Raw genomic sequence first — 21,067 nt, forward strand, 5'->3', positions numbered from 1 at the left:
TGAATGGGTAGACTGGCCCTTAACCATATTTGGAGGAGTTTTTGGTTCAGCGTTAATATGAATGGTTTTTCATCATGTTTATTATTGTAGTCTTTGGCAGGAAGAATGAGACACAGGGTACTCCATTACATGGACACAAAATGTGGAATCCATGTGGATTCCTTTCCACATTTCCTGTGCTAAAAGTCTACTTAATGCAATGGAAAGTAAAGTAAGAGAAAAAAAAAGAAAAAACAAAAAAAGCAGCAAACCCAGTCCTACCTGAAGCAAACGTTCCTGTTCCTGTTGCCATTTTTCCTGTCGCCTGCGCTCCTCTTCTGGGTCCCATGCCCAGAACTTAAACTGCTTAGAAAAATAAAAGCATGATAAGAATGGAGCCATGTCCTCAAGGGACAGGCCAGGTCAAGAGAAGACAATTGGCCTCTGGCCTGGCACCCAGATTGACACACAGAAGCAGAAGGCTTCACATATCTAAACATCCTCTTTGGTGGCAGAAACCATTTTTTAATCTTAGTCCCTCTTTGGTTTACTTCCAAGATACTGGTATGATTCTGTGAATCTTTTTGGAGCTAATGAAAACACAAAGTAATTAGCCACTGGCATTGGAAGGCTTTGCTTCATTTCTCTTAGAAGTAATTTCTCTTAAACGCATTCATGCTTCTGAGCTTAAAGTGCTCATTTTGCATATTGATCCTGGGTCCAAGCAAACAAGACCTGTTATTTTAGCAGAAATGCATTTTGTAAGAAGTAGTGTTTGCCACACTATAAAACTAATCTTTTATACGGCAGTTGCTTTTCCATACCACCTTTCCCTACACGGGGTTATTTAACTCACAAATGCTCACCAGTAACACCTAAGATCCAGGCAAGCAGATCACTTGCCCTGGGGTCCGCATGACACAAATGCTCAAGCTCAAAGATTTATTTCCTTTTTGTATTAATAAAAGGTTTTTGCAAGTTTGGGAAACAAGTAAATAATGGGGAATAACAGAGAAAAATCCATGAACCAATGCAGGTGTCCAGGCCACAGAATATGAGACTGGGAGGGTGCAGGTTGGGGGAGGGAGGAGGGAAATCAGTCAGCCCCCGGGAAACGAGGAAAAGAGGGGGGTTGCTGTGTTTCAAGTCGGCTGCCCCAGTCACCCAGAGTAGGTGCCCAGGCAGACCAGGTTCCTCAGTAACTGTGCTCCTCCCTTCCCTTTGTTCTGAAGGGGTAGGACAGGGAGGCAACTGCCTGGGAATCTTGAGTTGAAAAAGCAAGGCAAGGGTGGGGAAGGTGTCGGGGGATGGGAAACAGGGTTGGGGTGGGGAAGGGTGCAGGCAGAATCTGTGTACCCTGGTAGCCTGGGAAGATGAACAGGGGCAGTCCTAGCCAAGGCTTTGATAGATCCAGTTAGTGCCCAGGGTACCTGGGCCAGCCCACCCCCACCTCTGCCTGGCCCCCAACAGATTCACATTACCATTCAGGTGCATGCAGGTGGGCTGGCCCAGGGAAGTATTTTCAAGCAGAGAATGCAGGCCAGGCCATGGGTGATGCTTGATTTATAACTTCATAAATATTTAGAACTTTAATATATTTGGACAAATGAAACATGGGCCTCATTTTGTACTCTTGCTACCGTGCTTCCTGCAATTGATTGCGATGGCCACGATGCTCACAGAATAGTCAAACACAAGTGGGCCAATAAGCTAGGGATACTAGCTTATCGCTTCCTGCTTGCCACTCCTGAGTTTCACACTGCACATTAGCATATTACAGGCTCTGGTAAGTTATGCAGGGGGAAAATCATTTAATTGTGTATACAGATGGTCCCCAACTTAACAATTTTTCAAGTTTATGATGGTGCAAAAGCAATATGCAGTCGGTAGAAACTGTACTTCAAATACCCAAACAATCATTCTGTTTTTCACTTTTAGGTTGGTATTCAATATATTTCGTGAGATATTCAACACTTTATCATAAAATAGGCTTTGTGTGAGAGGATTTTGCCCAACTGCAGGCTAACATAAATGTTTTGGGCATATTTAAGGTAGGCTAGGCTGAGCTATAATGTTCAGTAAGTTTGGCGTTATCAAATGCAGTTTTGACTTTAAGTATTTTCAACTTACGATGTCTTTATTGGGATGTAACCCCATTCTTAAGTTGAAGAGCATCTGTAATCTAAAATTTCCCAAACTCCCTTGGATGACCATAAATGTTATCCAAATGTGGTTACACCAGATGGGAAATTCTATTAGAATTTAATGACATTGGAAGTTGGCTCCACCTGTCATTGTCCTAGAACTTCGAAGTGGTTTAAACATTCAGAAGCTCTTCCAGGGGCATGGCCCCTCTTTGTCTTTTGAGGGAAAAGAGGATGTTTATGTGAATAAAGCCACAGAAAGACCACTGAGGAAAGTTCAGTAGTAGGAAAATAAGAGAAACAATTAGGAATTATTTAATTTCTAAATTTCACTAGGTGGTGCTCTCAGGAATGTCAAGTAAGGAGTGGGCAGATAGGAGGAGGAAGTGTGGGGTAGGGGGATTGAGTACAGAAAATACAGAATATGTGTTAAAAGGCAAGAGAGGAAAGCAGTGGGTATGTTAAGAAGAGGATAAAGGGGAAGAAACCAGCATGATAAACAAGAGAGAATGAAACAATGATCTTGCTCTTTCTTTTGCAGATTATTTCCTGGGCACTGACTGTGGGCCAGGGCAGGGGTACCAGCTGGCCAAGTGGCCCAGCCTCATGGAGCTTATACCTGAGTGCGTGTGGGTTGGAAGAGTGACCAATATATACGTATGACCAGAAGATAGTGTGATAACTATCATAAGAGATGTAAAAAGTGCTAGAGGAAGTCAGAATGGACAGCATTTAACCCACTTGGTACTACAATTTACCTGTTTACAAGTCCATATCTTCCTCTGGCCTAGGGATTTCTCAGGAGGCAGGAAGGGCCCCTCATCCTCCTATCTATCCCAAGACCTTATATTTTTAGGCCCTCAACAAATGTTTGTTGAATAAATGAATGGAATCCCTTCATGCTAGGTAATGCATCTCCTACCATCAGAGTCCCTTCTTTTCACAGTCTTGAGGGCCTCAAGTACTCCAAGTCCGATCAAAAATACCCAGAGTCTATGGAGGCCCACATAATCTAATGCTTATCTCCTCTCGAAGCTTTACTTATTTCAAGTTTCTTTTATTTTCTATTCTATGATGAGCCATTTACTATCAAAAGCACATGAAATTTTCAGAGGATTTACTTAAGTAGGCCAGTGATTTTTGTCTTTCTTATTCTATTTTCCATAAACAAGAAATGAGAATGTGTTTCTTTGGAATGCCCTTCCTCTCCACCCCCCCCCACCCCACCCCAGGGGCATGAACAACTGACATCTTTGTTCTAAATGCAATTTAAAATGGAAAACTTCAGATCTGTGCCATGGATGCCAGCTCTGGGATCGTTCTGGGGTTCCCATCCATCATCAATGAACTCAGCTTCCCAGGAAACTCAGGATTCCCAGTATTGGCTTGGGAGTGAGCCTCCACAGATAGTCCCTAGTTTTGTAATGTGGGTTATGCAACAAGTGATGGATCCCTTCTCTGTTCTGCAGAGATACTTAGGATTCCCTAAGTGAGACAATTTGCCTATAGATAAGAATTGATATTGACTATGGTGGGCCTCTTGGATTGGCTATTGGGAGTGGGGGAAGGATTCATTTACGTATCAGTCACTGTGCTAGGGGCTTCTGAATAATTATTTCAATTAAGGCTCATAACAACTTCAAAAGAAAAGTACTGTCACCTTATTGTACAGTTAAGGAAGATGACGTTCAGAGAAGTTATATAACACCTTCAGGGCTACACAGCTAGATCCAGAGTCAAAGGTACAGTAGTGATTATGTGGCTGAGCTGGGGCTGCTCATGGGCAATGCCACAGTTGGTTGTGCCAAGGAGAGTCTCCAAATCCAATGGAAATTCCAGAGGACGAATGAGGAGGACAGGCCTGAGATTAGAAACACCAGTTCAGATGCCATGCAGCAGCAAGGAATGTCCACAGCACCTTGTGTCTTATTTTAATTAACAAATGCTTTCTTATTTCATTAAAATACAAAATGGAAAGCAACATTATAGTTAATATTGGTCAAATACTGATTATGAGAAGGGGTACATAATCTGATTATGAGAAGGGGTACAAAAATGAGAGCTTGGGTCTCTTGGAGAGTTCAGGCAGGTCCTATCTGCCAACAATATACTATGTTCAAGTATTATCCTCATATTAAAAAATGAGGTGCATTTTAAAAAATGTGTCTATAGAAACTGTCAGTTTTAATACTAATTCCTACTGTCACATTCTATTCTATTCTATTCTATTCTATTCTATTCTATTCTATTCTATTCTATTCTATTCGATGGAGCCTCACTCTGTTGCCCAGGCTGCACTGCAGTGGTATGATCTTGGCTCACTGCAACCTCTTCCTCCTGGGTTGAAGCAATTCTCCTGCCTCAGTCTCCTGAGTAGCTGGGATTACAGGTGCCCGCCAGCACACCCAACTAATTTTTGTATTTTTAGTAGAGACAGGGGTTAACCATGTTGGCCAGGCTGGTCTTGAACTCCTGACCTCAAGTGATCCACCTACCTCGGTCTCCCAAAGTGCTGGGATTACAGGTGTGAGCCACTATGCCCAGTCTGTCACATTCATTTTAATTTCCTCTTAGATTTTGCTTTCTTATCACTTATTTCCAGGCACGGTAACAATTCCATATAATGATAATCCGTATCTTTATAATTTACCCAATGGCGCTATATATGACTTTTAATTATTCTTCTAAAAATCAATTGTTTGGGTCTCAATTTTGGTTGAATACTCCTTTTTTTATTTTATTTTTTTTTCTGAGATGAAGTTTTGCTCAGTTGCCCAGACTGGAGTCCAGCGGCGTTATCTCGGGTCACTGCAACCTCTGTCTCCTGGGTTCAAGCAATTCTCCTGCCTCAGCCTCCAAAGTAGCACCACCACACCTGGCTAATTTTTGTATTTTTAGTAGAGATGGTGTTTCACCATGTCGGTCAGCCTGATTTTGAACACCTGACCTCGTGATCTGCCCGCCTAACCCTCCCAAAGTGTTGGGATTACAGGCATGAGCCACTGCACCCAGTCTGAATACTCTTTAAGCCAATCAAATGTTATAAATTAAAATCACACTAACTCATAATCTTATTCCTTAAAATGAGTGACTTACAGGTGTTGTCACAGGTGACTTTTCACTGCTTGGAGAATCCACTGCGCAGAAAAAAAAAGAAAGAAAAAAAGATACGAATGTGAGTATCTTCTAATTGTCTTTGTTTTTGACCTATCAGTGGAGTGTAGTTCCTACATCAGCTTTAAACCAATTTTTGTGTGTGTGTGTGTCTTCGTGTTTGTGTTTGGTAAGCCAAGAACATCAGAAAATCATAATAAAGCAGACAACCCCTGTAGCAGGTTGCACCCATCACCAAAGAAAGTTAAAACCACTATCAAATGATTGATCACATCAATTAACACCAGGTACCAGACTACAGGAAGCAAAAACTGTTCCTATTAGTACTGATTCTTAGTGCGCTTTGCATTCTGGCTTGACTAAGTAGTTCCCTCACTGTCTGGCATGGAGAAGTACCATACAAAGAGAGGCCAGATGTCACCCAGGAGGCAAACACAGTGACACAGTTAACAAGAGAACCATGATCAGTTTCCGGTAAATGCTTTTAATTTTTTTTGTTTTTAAAGGCAGGGGACTATCAAGAAAATGATGAATATTATTATTTCTCTGAATTCTTGGAATCAACATAAAGTTGTGTGATTCTCTCCCCCCACCCACAATTTTAGCATAACCGGTAGTAATACCAAAGAACTAGCTCTTTGCTAACTGTGCATAAGAAATAATTTTTTCCCCAGAAATCAGAAATGAAGACAAGTGCCAGACATCATTGATCGCCCCAACATGGATTTTTGCACAAAAGAAATACAGCTACCCAGTATGCAGTTTACCTGACTGGGAGAAAAACTGGGATCGTCGCCAAGAGTTCTGAACTCTAAGCGGAACACTGGCAGTGCCAGGCGACTCTAGATCAGATGGCAGAACAGAACAAACAGAAAACCATGAAAACTGGGGTGAGAACTGAATAGAACCATGCTCCCAAGTACAAAAGGGGGTTTAGCTATAGTCAATACCAGAACTGAGAGTCAGTAAATCTACAGTACAAAATGTCTTAATAATACACAGATAAAACCTGAAGACATGGACAAAATCAACAAAACTGGGACAGTTTATGCTATTGTTTGTCTTCTTTGGTGTTAGGTGAAATTTCATAGGGTCACACTTAATGGTGATAGTGTTAAAATGTTAAATCTCAAAATGATAGGATGATATACTATGCAAGAACAAAAATGTACAATTTGTATTGCTTTTTGGAGAACACTAGAAAAGTATAAAGGGCAGCAAAGATGGGTGGTTTAATTACTATTTCATATATATTACACTTCATAAGTTTTTGTATATATAAATAAAGGTTGTGTATATGCCTGTCTGCGGTGATTCATGGCAAGGATTTGCATCCTTAAAACTCTGCTGTTCTCATCATTTTCAAGCCCCCCCAAAAAATCAGTTTTTAATGTGCACATATTTCACTGAAACATCAGTTTGAGATATCTTTCTGCTGCTGAGAGGCAGTTAAGAAAAGAAAATTTGTCACTTTCAAATATATTTTGTGAATGTTTTCAGGGCATTTAAAGACTGAATGCATGGGTGTGTGTGTAAGGAAAACGTGTGGAACAGCATTAGGGTCGACCAGCAGATCTTCAGTGACCTGTATGACCAGTCTACGAATGGATGACTTTATAGAAATGGGGGAGAGACCACTTTCTGGATGAGAAAGTATTAGGTGTCTCTCCAGGATACCTGATCCTAACCCTAGAGTTCCACTGGACTTGATGCTTGACTTCAGATCAGTCCCTTAAATGGGTGCTGGGCAGAGACCTATGCCTCCCCGATTTCCCCATCCCAATTGAAGACAAATCATGTATTTTAAGGTTACATTTATTAGATGTCTTTGGCTTCTTGAAAGATGGAAACTTTATAAACTTCAAGCAATTATTACTGTTATTTTCATATCAATCAATGATATTTTTGGTGCACAATTCAAATAAATACTTGAGGCCACTGTTGTTTTCAGAGTGTGGTGAGATGTGCAGCTTGAGCATCACCTGGGAACCTGTAAGAAATGCAAATCCTCTGGCCCCAGCTTAGACCTACTGAATGAGACACTGTGAGAGTGGGCTCCAAGCCCTACAGGGACCCTGGCACACACCAGTGTTTGAGAACTGCAGTGAAAAACCGGATCTCCACAACATGAACACTCTTATTTTAAAGAAAGGATTCAAGAGTAGTTTATTCCTGCCTGGTGTCTTGCTCTATTCTTTTACTCCTCCTGCTGCTATTCTACGATTACTAGATTACATTATGAATGCTTATTCTGGGCCAGGTATTCAGCTAGACACTTTTTATGGATTCTCCCATTTGGTATTTCTAATATCCCTATGAGGTTATTACTGGTATTATTTCTAGTTTACAGGTGCTGATTAGAGATTAGGGGAAATCTGATGGGTACAGTCGCACAGCTAAGAACTACACACATGAAAATCTGAACCCAGGCATTCTGTCTCCAGAGCATGCAGCTATAGTTACAGTTTCCATGAACTGGGCAAAAGCACTGATATGGTTTGGCTATGTCTCCTCCCAAATCTTGAATCGTAGCTGCCAAAATTCCCACGTGTCATGGGAGGGACCTGGTATGAGGTAATTGAATCATGAGGGCAGGTCTTTCTTGTGCTATTCTCGTGATAGTGAATAAGTCTCATGAGATCTGATGGTTTTATAAAGGGGAGTTTCCCTGCACAAGCTCTCTCTTTGCTGGCCGCCATGTAAGACGTCCCATTGCTTTTCCTTCATCTTCCACTATGATTGTGAGGCCTCTCTAGCCATGTGGAATTGTGTGTCAATGAAGCCTCTTTCCTTTATAAATAACCCAGTCTCAGGTATGTTTTTATCAGCAGCATGAAAACAAACTAATGCAAGTATACAACTGGTGTACTCCAAATATAATTCTATCTTAAAGAATAAATTTTGAAATGTTTCAGTACTCTACTAAATTTTATTTTTTAATCATTCAACTTGGGTAAAGAATGAAGTAAAGTTTCTCAATTCAGCAGCACATTTTATAAAATCAAAATGCCTCACAATAAGTAATGGAATGTGTAAATTTATAAGAAAACAAAACATGGCTTTAAAATGGCTTAAAATATTTATTCCCTCTCTATACCACTTATCTACACAATTACAAAGTACTAGAAATAGGGAAGAATTAAAATTGGTCCAAATATGGCTATTTGCTGGCCCAGTTGTGACACTTCATTTTTGTCAATTCCCTTCAGGACAGTAGGACTGACAAATTTAAGACAAATGCTTCGAAAATAGTATTGAACTTCTTTCCACATTATGAACCTAGTAACCATCAGTACATGTACCAGTTAATTATTCCCAAGAGTCCCTGTTATGTAGATAAAGCCCAACTTATCTGCCAAACATCAATAATAGCTAACGGAAGCCAACTCAGATTCTGCCAGTGGCTGAAATAGCTGCCCACCCTTAAAAAGAAAAGTAAAAATAAGCTAAATCTACAAAATCCACTGGGGAAAGTCTATTAAAAAAGAAAAACAAGAAACCCTACAGTTCTTGCCTCCTGAACTCTGGCTGATTTTTAAAAAAATGTTTAGGCTGGGTGTGGTGGCTCACACCTGTAATCCCAGCACTTTGGGAGGCTAAGGCAGGCAGATCATGAAGTCAGGAGATGAGACTATTGTGGCTAACACAGTGAAACCCCATTTCTACTAAAAATACAAAAAATTAGCCGGGTGTGGTGGCAGGTGCCTGTAGTCCCAGCTACTTGGGAGGCTGAGGCAGGAGAATGGCGTGAACCGGGGAGGCGAAGCTTGCAGTGAGCCTAAATCGTGCCACTGCACTCCAGCCTGGGCGACAGAGCAAGACTCCCTCAAGAAAGGGAAGGTGAGGGGAGGTGAGGGGAGGGGAGGGGAGGGGAGGGGGAAAGGAAAGGAAAGAAAGAGAAAGAAAGAAAGGAAGGAAGGAAGGAAGGAAGGAAGGAAGGAAGGAAGGAAGGAAGGAAGGAAGGAAGGAAGGAAGGAAAAAGAAAAGAAAAAGAAAAAGAAAGAAAGAAAGTAAGCTTAAATTTAATTTTTTTTTTTGGTAGCAACAAAGTCTTGCGGTGTTGCCCAGGCTGGTCTCAAACTCCTGGCCTCAAGTGCTCCTGCCTCGGCCTCCCAAAGTGTTGGGATTACAGGTGTGAGCCACTGCATCTGGCCCATTTCCACATCTAGAGAGAGATCTCACAGCAGTAAAATTCAGTGGTCTAGTTGTTTTGAAGAATAGTCCCTCTGGGTTGTGAATTCTCAGAACCCATCCTCCACTGTTCACATCCCTCAGGGCCCTTTCTGGTGGTCATGGGCACCTGGGATTCCCCCTATGATAAAGGGATTCAAATTGGGTTCTTAAAGAATAAAGGGGTGAAGTCACAACCCTAAATATGGTCTACACAGTACTTGGGGAATTTTCAGTGGTCAGTGCCATTTTAAGACTTTCTTATAAGGCCCTAAATGCCTATGTTTTTAGAGGCAACCCCTTCCCACATCATATCAAACACATTAAAATACATCCTCAGTATGTATGTGTTAAACATTTTTAAATCCTCAGTATTATGTGTGTGTGTTACACATACACACATATGTTTCTCATATATACATATATATATATAGCTACAAATGATTTTTGGAAAGATTAAAATGTTTGTCTATAACCTGTTTAACCTATGATGGTGAATGATTTCTCAATAATCATCATGCACCCAGGAATTATTATGGAGTAAAAAAAATGGCTTTTTCTCAAAATTGTCAAATTAAATGGTGATGACTAGAATTAACAGTGAAATAGACATAATATTAAACCTTTTATTAAATATATTAATTTCTGAGTTTATGACTATCTTTATATTTTAGAGATAATAATTTTTTTTTTTTTTTTTTTGAGACAGAGTCTCACTCTGTCGCCCAGGCTGGAGTGCAGTGGCGTGATCTCGGCTCACTGCAACCTCCGCCTCCTGGGTTCAAGCGATTCTCCTGCCTCAGCCTCCTGAGTAGCTGGGACTAAAGGCATGTGCCACCACGTCCAGCTAATTTTGATAATACCAAAATTTTAAAGCTCTAACACTTGTATAGGCTCTATTGTGCCTATAGTGCCTGGCTGACCAAATGGCCTTGGCAGCTAGGGTTCCTGGTCTACTAAAATAGAGAATCCAGCCCCAGCTTTCCATTCTTAAGTTATAAATTCAGCCATCACAGACTCTGGCAAACATGCTGGCTAAAGGAATATCAACATAAAGGACGTAATCTTCCTTTACATTAAGTAATAGTTTACTACAGATGGGCTCAGCAGAACATGTAGACCTAAAATAAAACATGTCCTCCTCTTTACCTTGAGAATTGAGATTTGGCAAATGCAGTTGGTTGGTTTCCGGCATTTTGTCCAGAAATGGAAATGTCAGCGTTGCTTCTGGTTCTGGAGATTTTGGCTTTGCCACCTGGACAATGGACAACAGGCATAAACATTACAATAACTGTCCATTAATAAACACACAGGTGACATAAAATTTAAGGATCCATGGTTATAACAGAAGTCAATCAGTTCAAACATTTAACATTTCACTTTAACTTTAAACATTTAATTTTTTGTTTCTTTCCTAAAACGCTTTCATCCTTCTCTACATTAATAGAAAGTCAATTTTTTAGATAAGTCAGACAAGAGCATAAAAATGTAATGATCACTTTTCTCCAAACCAGAAGACAATATAATTTCATCTTTGGAATTATACATCACTCTTTCTTATTTTCTTATTAAACAATCACAAATTCTCTTCACAGTACCACACAAAACTGAGTTTGTAATGTCAGGAAATTAGATGTTCCACATAAGATAATTAAAACAAATCTTACTCCCTAAGTGCTAAACATTCAAGTAATATTACTTTTCAATAGGCATTATTCTAAAGACATTACATAACCACCCACAAATTTATGCAAAGCACATTAAAGACAGTATGCTTTGCCTGTTGACAAAGAAGCATCATTATCAATAACCACTGTCGAGCAGTGCCTTAGTATCTGATGCCCTTAGGGAATTCTTGAGGCATGTTAGACTACTTGTAAATAGTTGCAAAATTACAGACTTTAACAATTCTTATGTTTGTTTTGTAAAATAGATTTTTCTTGTTATTGCTACTTAATTTTGTTTCTCCCTAATCTGAATGACCTTTAGTAGAAGCACCCTTCTGATTTATTACTTCTAATCAGCTGATTGCTGAAAGACCAGATTACCAAACTTGTTAAAACAAAAATGTCTAAAATAAGCATCGGTTGACACTGTGCGTAGGTCTGAATGAAGAGCGTGCTGTATAAGTTTATGTTATTCAAGTTGCTCACAGGACCTTCTCTGATTCACTCTTTGGATAGTGGCTTTGTTCCTGATAGATCAATGACCTCAGGGCGAGTGAGACCACAGAGCACTTGTTTCATTACACGTTGATCCCTAATTTGGTCCTCAGAATAATTTATATTAGAATTTATCCTCCAAAGGATTTATTTTTCTTTATGAATAACATATTCAACTCTAAGAGAATCTTGAAGAAAACTAATCACCTCATTCTGCATTACAGAGGTCAACCAGGTGTCCAAATGAATGTTGGTGCTACACAGCAAATGATAAGGTCTAGCCTTCCCGAAGCTGACAACCCACCAATCATTAGCCTCAGAGCATTTCCTCACAGTGGAGGCTGGCAAAAACACGTTTCAGTAATGCCTGGTTGTAAATGAAACAGTTAAGGGTCATCAGCAATGATCAAAATGACCGCTATGTAAAAAGGTCAGCCTGTAAGCATGGGTGCTTTGTTGTAATCCTGCGTATTTTATTTTATGCTTAAAAAATATTCTGAGAATAATGTTTACTAGATGACCAAAAGGCAAAATGCACAAAAACACACACACACACAAACTGAAGAACTGAAAACAATTTTTTTCCCTAGTTGGGCAGGTGTGACTCTGGTGATCCACAGATGGACTCCAAGATGAGGTTGCACAGATGAGGCTAGCAATGACTACCTTTTACTTAGGGTATTCATTTCTGTTCAAGTTAAATGTTTTTTACTTGCAATCATACAGATTTTTCCTTTCAGTTTTGATTTAAGTGGCAAAAGCAAGTAAATTTGGAAGGATAATAAGTAATGGTTACTAGTCCAAAATAATGCGAAACTTGCAAAAGTGGGAACTTCTGCCCGCCTCCCAACATTTCACCCCCAGTTTGGTTCCCCTTTCCAGACCTGTAAACCATTCTTTAATTATCTATAAAAAAGAAGAATAGCTAGGGTCTGAAATATTGAAAATGCATCAAGGCAACAGGCATTTTAGAGGCTCTACCAAGGATACAGAATTCTCAGCTCCTTAGGACAGGGACTGCATCATGTTCACTGTTGACTATCCAGTACCTAGCACACGGCCAGGCATGATATAGTTGGTGCACAGTCAATATTCGCTGAGTAAATGATGAATAAACTGGAGCTACAAATTTAAGGTTACTTTAAGGTCAGATCCAAATTGAGGATTCCTTCTGGAAGGTGGGACACCACCACAGATAGTCTTCCAGTTGTGCCAGTCCACGGTTTTCCATCTTGGTGGCCCAATAAAATTACCTGAGAGCTTTAAAAAATACAGATGCTTGGGCTCTACCTCCAGAGATTCTAATTTATTTGGTCTGGAATGTGCTTGGATTGTTTTGTTTGTTTGTTTTTGAGATGAAGTCTTGCTGTGTCGCCCAGGTTAGAGTGCAGTGGTGTAATCATGGCTCATAGCAGCCTTGACCTCCTAGGCTAAATGATCCTCCCACCTAAGCCTCCAGAGTACCTGGAACTACAGGCGCTCACCACCATGCCTGGCTAACTTTTTTTTGGTAAAGATGAAGACTTTCTGGGTTGCCCAGCCTGCTCTTGAACTCCTGGGCTCAAGTGATCCTCCTGCCCCAGCCTCTCAAAATGCTGGGATTACAGTTGTGAGCCACCACGCCCAGCTAGCTTGGTATTTTTCAAATTCTCAAGGTAATCAAGGTTGAGAACAACTGCTGTAACTCATGAATATTTTTAGACTCTGTACCTGAAAACAAATCAAACTAATGTGTATGAGATGAGACTCTAAACAAGGAAGAAACTTTAACAAAAACAAGACTTTAAAACTTGTTATATCAGAATAATAATTTTCTAGGTTCCTTGTTATCCAAATCCAGTGGCATCGGAATTACCATTGCTAACAAATAGGTGATTATTGGAGAGAGACTGGCCAGTAAGCTGATGGGTTAAAAAGCAAATAAGCAAACACACACAGCAAACTAAAACCTAACGGCAAGGCTTTAAAACTTATATTACACCTTTCTACAAAGAACAGCCTGGCCAACATGGTGAAACCCTGTCTCTACTAAAAATATAAAAATTAGCCAGGTGTGGTGGTGGACGCCTGTAGTCCCAGCTACTCGGGAGCCTGAGGCAGGAGAATCACTTGAACCCGGGAGGCAGAAGTTGCAGTGAGCAGAGATCGCGCCACTGCACTCCAGCCTGGGCCACAAAAGCAAAACTCCATCTCACAAAAAAAGAAAAAGAAAAACTACACATTAAAGATAGGAAAAAAAGATGAGGGGAGAAAATAAATCTTCATTATTCACAACTGCCACAGCAACAGCTAGCTGTAATATGTGGCCATGCTAACTTGTGGGTTTAACCGCTTTCCTCCACTCTGCACTTCACCTTTTGTGACAGCACCAACTCCACCTTTCCACTCATTTCATTTTCTGGTTTCTTCTGGTCTTTTTCTTCTGGCACATCGTTCTTCAGCTGGGGGCTGGAGGGAAATTCCACAAAGGCCACAGTCGGGCTGCATCGAGTCACAGTTGTTGTAAAATGCTGTGGTTCTGCAATGGAGTTACATCCAGAAATAGAGAAGGAAAAGAAAATCAAATAACTATAGGGCCATTTACTCTGCAATGCCACGAATATGACATTGCCACGATACAGACATTCAGTCCATATCCCGTCCTGGCAATATAAGCTGGATGACAGTGTGCTGAGAGGTATAAAAGAGCCTAAGATGCTGGAATTCCCAAAGCTCTTTCATGGTATTGAACAACAAGCAACATAAAACATGTCCTATAACCACACTATGAAGAACTTAAGTTTTTGGTAAGGGTCATGGTTTACATCTGAATAACACTACATGGAACAGAAAGCTGACATGAAATATATAATGATTATGACAGCTGGGCTGGTTGAGAGAACATCTACGGGGAGTTTCTATCCCACTGAATGAGCAGCAACCTGAGGCTTCCTTTTTCTGTATCTCAATACTCCATTTTAACATCAGAATTTCTTAATTGGAATGTGTTATGGATTGTGGGGTATATGTATACAATGCAATGAAAATAAAGTGTTCTCTGATACTTAAAGAAGAATTAGGTTCACTTTAGAAGGGGTGGGAAAGACACTATCTAAGGGGGCATATCAAAATGTGAAGGCACAATCTAGTTTGAAAAAGTATACGCTATTATTTTAAGTGATATTTAATTTATTTTAAAATGTCACTTAAAAATAATTTGGTACTTAACAAATTATTTTTCTCAAGTGGTAAACACTTGAGAAAGGCCTTATAAAAATAATAATTTGGTATTGGAAGAGGGTGAGAGGTTTTACGGTTTATCAAAAGAAGAAATGTGTTAAACATATTGATAAGGCTGCAAAAAATATTCAGCAACAAGACTTTCGGGAACAGGGGTCTCTTTGGTAAAACAATGAATACAGTATATTATACTCACTGTCCAGATTCATGGCACTATTTTATTCTTTTTAAACTATATGTGAGCATTATCATTTCAGCATCTATTTTTATGTTTTTGATTTCTCGCTTATCTGTTGCTGTTACTGTGTGTCAAAATCTTACCCTCAATTTTTAGCAAAATTTATATGGGAGAACACAATATTCTTCATGATTATAGAGATAAATATTTAAGAAACAAAATAAAACTGGGTAGCTTTAAGAAAAAGCATGGGCTTGTATTTTCAGAGCAACATTAACCATATGGGCAGAACTTCCCCAGGAAGCCTCTAGGTGGCAGCACAACCACACCACTCCTAGAGTCTAATTACTACCTTTCTGTGGCTCAGTAGGAAAATTCTTGGCTATTTCCATTACATCTTAAGAATTATCATGATTTGCCTTAAAACTAGTCTCTTATGAAACAAACCTGATGAGGCAAGTTCTATATTCCCTTTTCTTGGTTTTCCACCATCATTCTCGTCCTCTTGACTATTTGGTTCCATTTTCTCAGTGGTTGCCTGAAAAATAGATTTTTTTTCCCCCTTGAATAAATTATTCCTTTAAAGGTTCTAAAAATTATTTTTTAAGCAGTAATTTTTAGGCCAACAAAGTGGTTTGCTCATATAAATTCCCTCTTCTACTTCCCAGGCAGCTTCATGGTGACAGCCTGGACTGGCTGGAGGGAGACATTCTACGGAGAACAGGACACCCACGCGGTTCACTATCTCCCCAAACCTCCTATGACTGCCTCGAATGTACATTCCACATTTTCTTTTCTTTCACCACCAAAAGTTCAAAATCATGGCTATCCCCACTTGTTCCTGAACACCTTTCAAGCTGGCTTAGGGACATAACACCAGTGAAGTCTTTGTCTTTTGTGGCCTGTCTTGGCATAGTTGCCTGTGGCCCTTAGCACTGTGGATTTTAGTCTAAAGTTCTCATCCTTCCTGGGCTCCCAGTGAATCTCTATTACTGGAGTTCTAATTCATTCTCTCCTTTTCCCTCTCCTCCCCACTCTCAGCCTACTTTTCTCTCATTGGTTCTTTTTTCTTTTCATCAAAATATGGGTCATTCCAAAAGATTTCAACTGGACCCTGTTTTCCTCTACCTGTGCTGAATTACCCTCAAATATATAAATTATTCCCATGGATTCACCATTACATTCTCCGTGTATAACTCGTATTTTCATCTCCAGCTGTGAGAGTCCATCAGAGCTTTGGTTTCACCTCTAGGGTCAATGGCCTTCTCCTCCAAATTTGACAATTTCTGTTTATAGCAGCAGTTCTTCCCATCACATAAACTTTGAAGTGATCTTTGACTCATACCCTGTGAATAGTCATCATTTGCCAAGTCCTACTAAGTTTCGAACATACTAGTGCTCATACCCATCACTTCCTTTCTGTTTCTATGGCTGGGAATCCAGGTTTGTCTTTCCTCCTTGTTCTCCACTAAGAAGTCTCTGTGATTTGGACCTCACTGTCTAATCCACTTGGCACATCACTGTCATCTTCATCTCCATGGCACCTTCAGTTATTATTCTAATGCTTGTGTTCCTCTCTCTCAGTAGTACCTCAATTGTGTCAGTTTTATGCCTGATGGAATTTATAATAGTAAAAATAATTGGAACAACTTAAATACCCAATAATTAGGGAATGATTGAATGAATTACTGCATGTCCATAAAGGCAATATAATCATGAAAAAAAAGATGTTGAATAATAGTTAATGATATGTGAAAATACTGTCCAATGATAGGAAATGTAAACTGTATATACAGTTTGATGTTTACATGTATAAGATTATATACATGCCTATACATAAACATATAGGAAAAAAAGAAAATATCAAAATGTTAATTGTAATTATTTTTAATGTGCTTAAATTTTGGGTGACTTTTCCTTCTCTTTACATGTATTTTATATATTCCAAAATGTTCTGTAATGACTATGTATTACTTCTGTAATTGGAAAACAAAATCAATGTAATTTTACATTGTCTTTCACTGGGAGCCAACTGACTCTAGAACAAAGTCCAAAATTATCCTGCTATTACAATATTTGCTTAGTAAAAATAAATAAAATGTTAAATTGAATACTAGCTAGATTATATTTTGACAATTAAAGAGAGCAAGTTAATGACTACTGCATTTTTTGGTAGAAGTTTCTTGTAAAAAGCTAAAGTTAAATTTTAAAGTGTGTATGAAATATTGCATACATTTTAAAAGGTTTTAAGATAAAGGTTAAAGATTATTTCAGAAAAGGCATTACTAAATAATTCATAAAATATCCCCATGGGTTCTCAAGAACTATGAATTTATTAATCTCTCATAAGTATATATATTTTATCCATAAATCACATTTTGCCTCTCAAAATGAAATTTAAAGTTAATGCATTGGTGGAAACCATCACTGAATTCTTTAAAAACAAAAAATTTTAAACAACAAAACTTTCAAGTTTCTAAAAGGTTTTACAATAGTGGCAAAATGTGATTTTTCTTTGGAGGATGGGGTAGTTTTGAAATCCTCATAATTAGATGGGCATTTTCTAATGATGGACAGTCATGTATCAATTCTGGAAGAACATAATATTATGTTAAAATGTACTTTTAAAACCGTAGGCAGGAAATATGCATCACCTTGGTATTATTTAATGGATTTTGTAATATTTTCATGTATCAATAAGTCTGGGTTGAATCCCTGCAAGAGAATTAAATGAGTGAAAATAGTTAACTGGTCTCTTTTGTTATATTTAGGTTATGGTACATGTGTATGTTTACATGGTTTACTATATGAACCACCAACATGGCAGCAGGATTTGAAGATCAACCAGTTTAGCATTGCAAAAGAATAAGTTGGGTTTTATAATTTAAAGCTTGCCCACACATGTAGAAATATTAATACATGATGGCATTTTTGTTTTATGATGTCTGTATAGAAAATACTGGCAGAAATACTGATTTTTAGCTTTCCCTTCCCCACAAATGGATTACATCATAGAAAACCATCTGAGACCGGGAAACAAATTTGCAGTTAAATATTGATGAATGAGCCTCTTGAGAACACTGGTGTTTCCAAATACTATAAACAAAACAAATAACTGCACAACAGGGCCAACGTCTCACCAGACCAAAAATGAACAAAGAAATGAACATATTTTATTAAATCTAAAATGCCATCCATTTTAAGTTGTATTACTTTAGGTACTACTAAGAAAGAAAATACACCATCTGTTAAATATGCTGCACTACTGATTATAAGACAGATCCTGATTTAGAGATGTTAAAATGTGAAAAGTGTGCCACTTAGAATCAATGAAATAAGACAATTCGTGAAGCCCTGTAGACCTGATGTGTGATGCAAAGGGGATGGGGTGCTCAAGCATTAACTACTTTACTAAGGCTTATTGTACCAGCGCACCACATTCCAGCAACGTTTTACCACTTATGCGTGCCGGAGAACTTCTACTTTCAAGAATTCTCACATTTCTCAAGGCATTTCTGTATGGCTCAGCACTCAAACACTAAACTCCAGATAACCCAATTTATCTTACCTTAAAAGGATGCTTTACAGGTTACATCCTGATATTTCATATGGTAAATTGATAGTAGCAACAGCAGAAACTGCAATCAATGTTTACTCACTTGCCACGTGTCAGTGCTGTTGGGCCTTTCATAAGAATCATCTCACATAATTCTCAGAGCAAGCTTAGGAGGTAGGTGCCAGTATGATTCCCTTTATACAAGCAAAGAAACTGAGGCCCAGGAGGTTAAGCAACTTACCGAGGGTCATACTGCTAGAAGGCAGGGGAGGTGGGAACCCTGCCTGTGCTGGTGATCTCAATGCTCCACCATCTGGGCTTAGAGTCATATCCCCTCCAAGCTGTCCTCCAGTATTTAGTGGTTTTGATCCAGGAGAGGCAATCTATCACCTGAGAGTCTTGTTTATTGCTGAAGTGATTCAAACTGCTTTTTCCATTCCCTTTCTTTCCTCTACCTCCCACTCATTTATTCTGCAAAAGATTAGAACTCTCCTGGAATCTCTCCTGGCTCCTGGAGACCCAACTGTCCCCGGCCATCAGCTCATCTCAGGGATTTCTGTTCAGTCCAGGTTCTGAGGGATTAGGAGCCAGATGCGTAATCCTTGTTAAGTAAATAAATATTGTGCATTATTTATGGAATGTATACTCTGGCTTAGTTTAAATGTATGCTAGTCATCAAAATCTGGCTACTGCTAGCAAAATATTCAGATAAAGTAAGAGAAAAAGCAAGCAATTTGAATCACAGGAACCCATTTAAAAATACTTTATACACACTGAGAAAAACAAGAATATACATTTTCTAAAAATCTTAGCAATATTTCAGAGTGGCTGAGTAATAGGTAGTTGATGGTTTCTCCAGTTTTCTGTATTCTGCAATGTATATAGGCTATCTGTAATCAAGGGAAATCCCCAAAGCCAGGTTAATTAACTTATGTCTGGATACTGCATCCTGGAGGCTTATTACTTTTGTACTCACATCATTACTTCAAAGGAAATGAGTTCAAAGTTGGCAGTGATACACTCAGAGGTTTGCTTCAAACAAACCCGCCTTGCTGGAAAAATGTGTTTTCTGACCTGTATTTTTCTTTGGTTACAGCTCAACAGAGGAGAGCCCTTCCCTTCTCCAATTGGTAACACTTTTTCAAGAATGAAAACAAGTAAATAAAAACAGATCCCTGGATGTGAATGAATGAGAGCACAGAAAGGCTGCATGGGACTCAGCCAGGAGCTGGCTTCCCCTTAACTGAGAACGTGATCCAAACTGCCCGGGTGCCAGACTCAGCCCTGGGGCCTCAGGTGGGAGGTGGCAGTTTCCTGGCTTGAGAGAGACATGGTCTAGCCCAAAGCCTACCTGGCATCTGGCTGCTCATTTTAACTAGGATCTTGGTGGTGGACTGGTCCAGAGAACGATACTGGAAGATGTACTAGAAACGTGAAGCAGGAGGGCAACTACCCTCCTGAGACTGAGGACCTGGGTGCTGGGCCTGTCTCTAGCATGGAGTTGCTGGTGAGCTCGGACTGATCATTTAACCTCTATGGGTTGGAACAAATGGTGTCCAATGTCCTCTCCTGAGCAACGGTTCTGTGACTCTGAGTGATTTCCTGGCTCTTGTCTTGAATAGCTTATCTGGACACAAGCCTGGAAAATCAGTCTATTTATGCTCTGGCACTGCGGTGCCAGACCCAGGTGCCACATATGCTGTGCATGGATTTCTCTTTTCACTTTTATACCTCCAAATATCTACTGCCACTGGAAGACAGAGAATCTATATGGAGAATCAGGCTCTCCATGTCTTATACTTTTTTTTTTTGTACTAAACTTTTCAAATTAAAAAAAAAATGAGGTTTTGATCCAGGTAACTGGAAAGGTAGGCCAGGTTAATTTTTTATTTTCTCTGATGTATGCTTTCTTGAAATCTGTAAATGCATCTGTATCTAAATCTCTTTAATGACTTAAAAATCATTAAATCTAGCAATCTTACAACTACTTCTAGATGGAGAAAACCAGTTTCTAAAGAAATGTTTATTGACATTTGCCATCTAAAAGGAATTTGCAGTTGGTCTCAGCTGTAAGAAAAACAGCACCTACTCAAATGCCTTCACCCTGCTCTCACTGCAAAATGCAATGTTTCAAGAAAGATCCGATTGTCTGTTTTCCTGGAACAGAAAACATAAGTACTGAATTTTCAAGAGGAAGACCTAGAGCTTTTTCAAAATGGGAAAAACAGACCTACCTTGTGACTTAGTTTGAGAAAAGCACATGAAGTAGTTTAGATACCCAATAGGTGAGTTTGGCCCTTGGTCAATGAGGGAAAATTGCCACGAACCTGGTGGGATGGTGCTGACTAGGAGGGAGAACAAGGGCTGCGTCATTTGAGATGAGCTGATGAGAGAGATCCGATGAACAGCCATGGAAGGGAGTGACACAGGTGTAGATGGGTGGGAGTCTTAGGGGTTTAGGTGGCAGGAGGGGGACAGAACTGGAAAGGAGGGAACAACAGGAAAGGCAAAAAGAGCTGCAGGAAGTGCCGGGCATGGTGGCTCA

General features: G+C 39.5%; 1 protein-coding gene across 16 annotated transcripts in view; it reads right to left on the bottom strand.

Moving 5' to 3' along the window:
* LIMCH1 (LIM and calponin homology domains 1) overlaps positions 1-21,067 on the bottom strand; it is a 342,754-nt gene that overhangs the window by 22,889 nt on the left and 298,798 nt on the right. For 9 of the 16 annotated variants that reach the window (XM_008017546.3, XM_038008594.2, XM_038008596.2 and 6 more), the window contains 5 exons: positions 15,414-15,504; positions 13,924-14,087; positions 10,557-10,662; positions 5,220-5,260; positions 262-342 (listed from right to left, as the gene is read on the bottom strand). In XM_008017546.3, coding sequence (XP_008015737.3) covers positions 262-342; positions 5,220-5,260; positions 10,557-10,662; positions 13,924-14,087; positions 15,414-15,504 — 483 coding nt within the window. Of the gene's footprint in view, positions 1-261; positions 346-5,219; positions 5,261-6,004; positions 6,080-10,556; positions 10,663-13,923; positions 14,088-15,413; positions 15,505-21,067 lie in introns of all 16 variants that reach the window. The other 7 variants (XM_008017543.3, XM_073012439.1, XM_073012436.1 and 4 more) reach the window with 3 other exon arrangements.

Source organism: Chlorocebus sabaeus, chromosome 27 (assembly GCF_047675955.1).
Source record: "Chlorocebus sabaeus isolate Y175 chromosome 27, mChlSab1.0.hap1, whole genome shotgun sequence".
NCBI classification, from domain to species: Eukaryota; Metazoa; Chordata; class Mammalia; order Primates; family Cercopithecidae; genus Chlorocebus; species Chlorocebus sabaeus.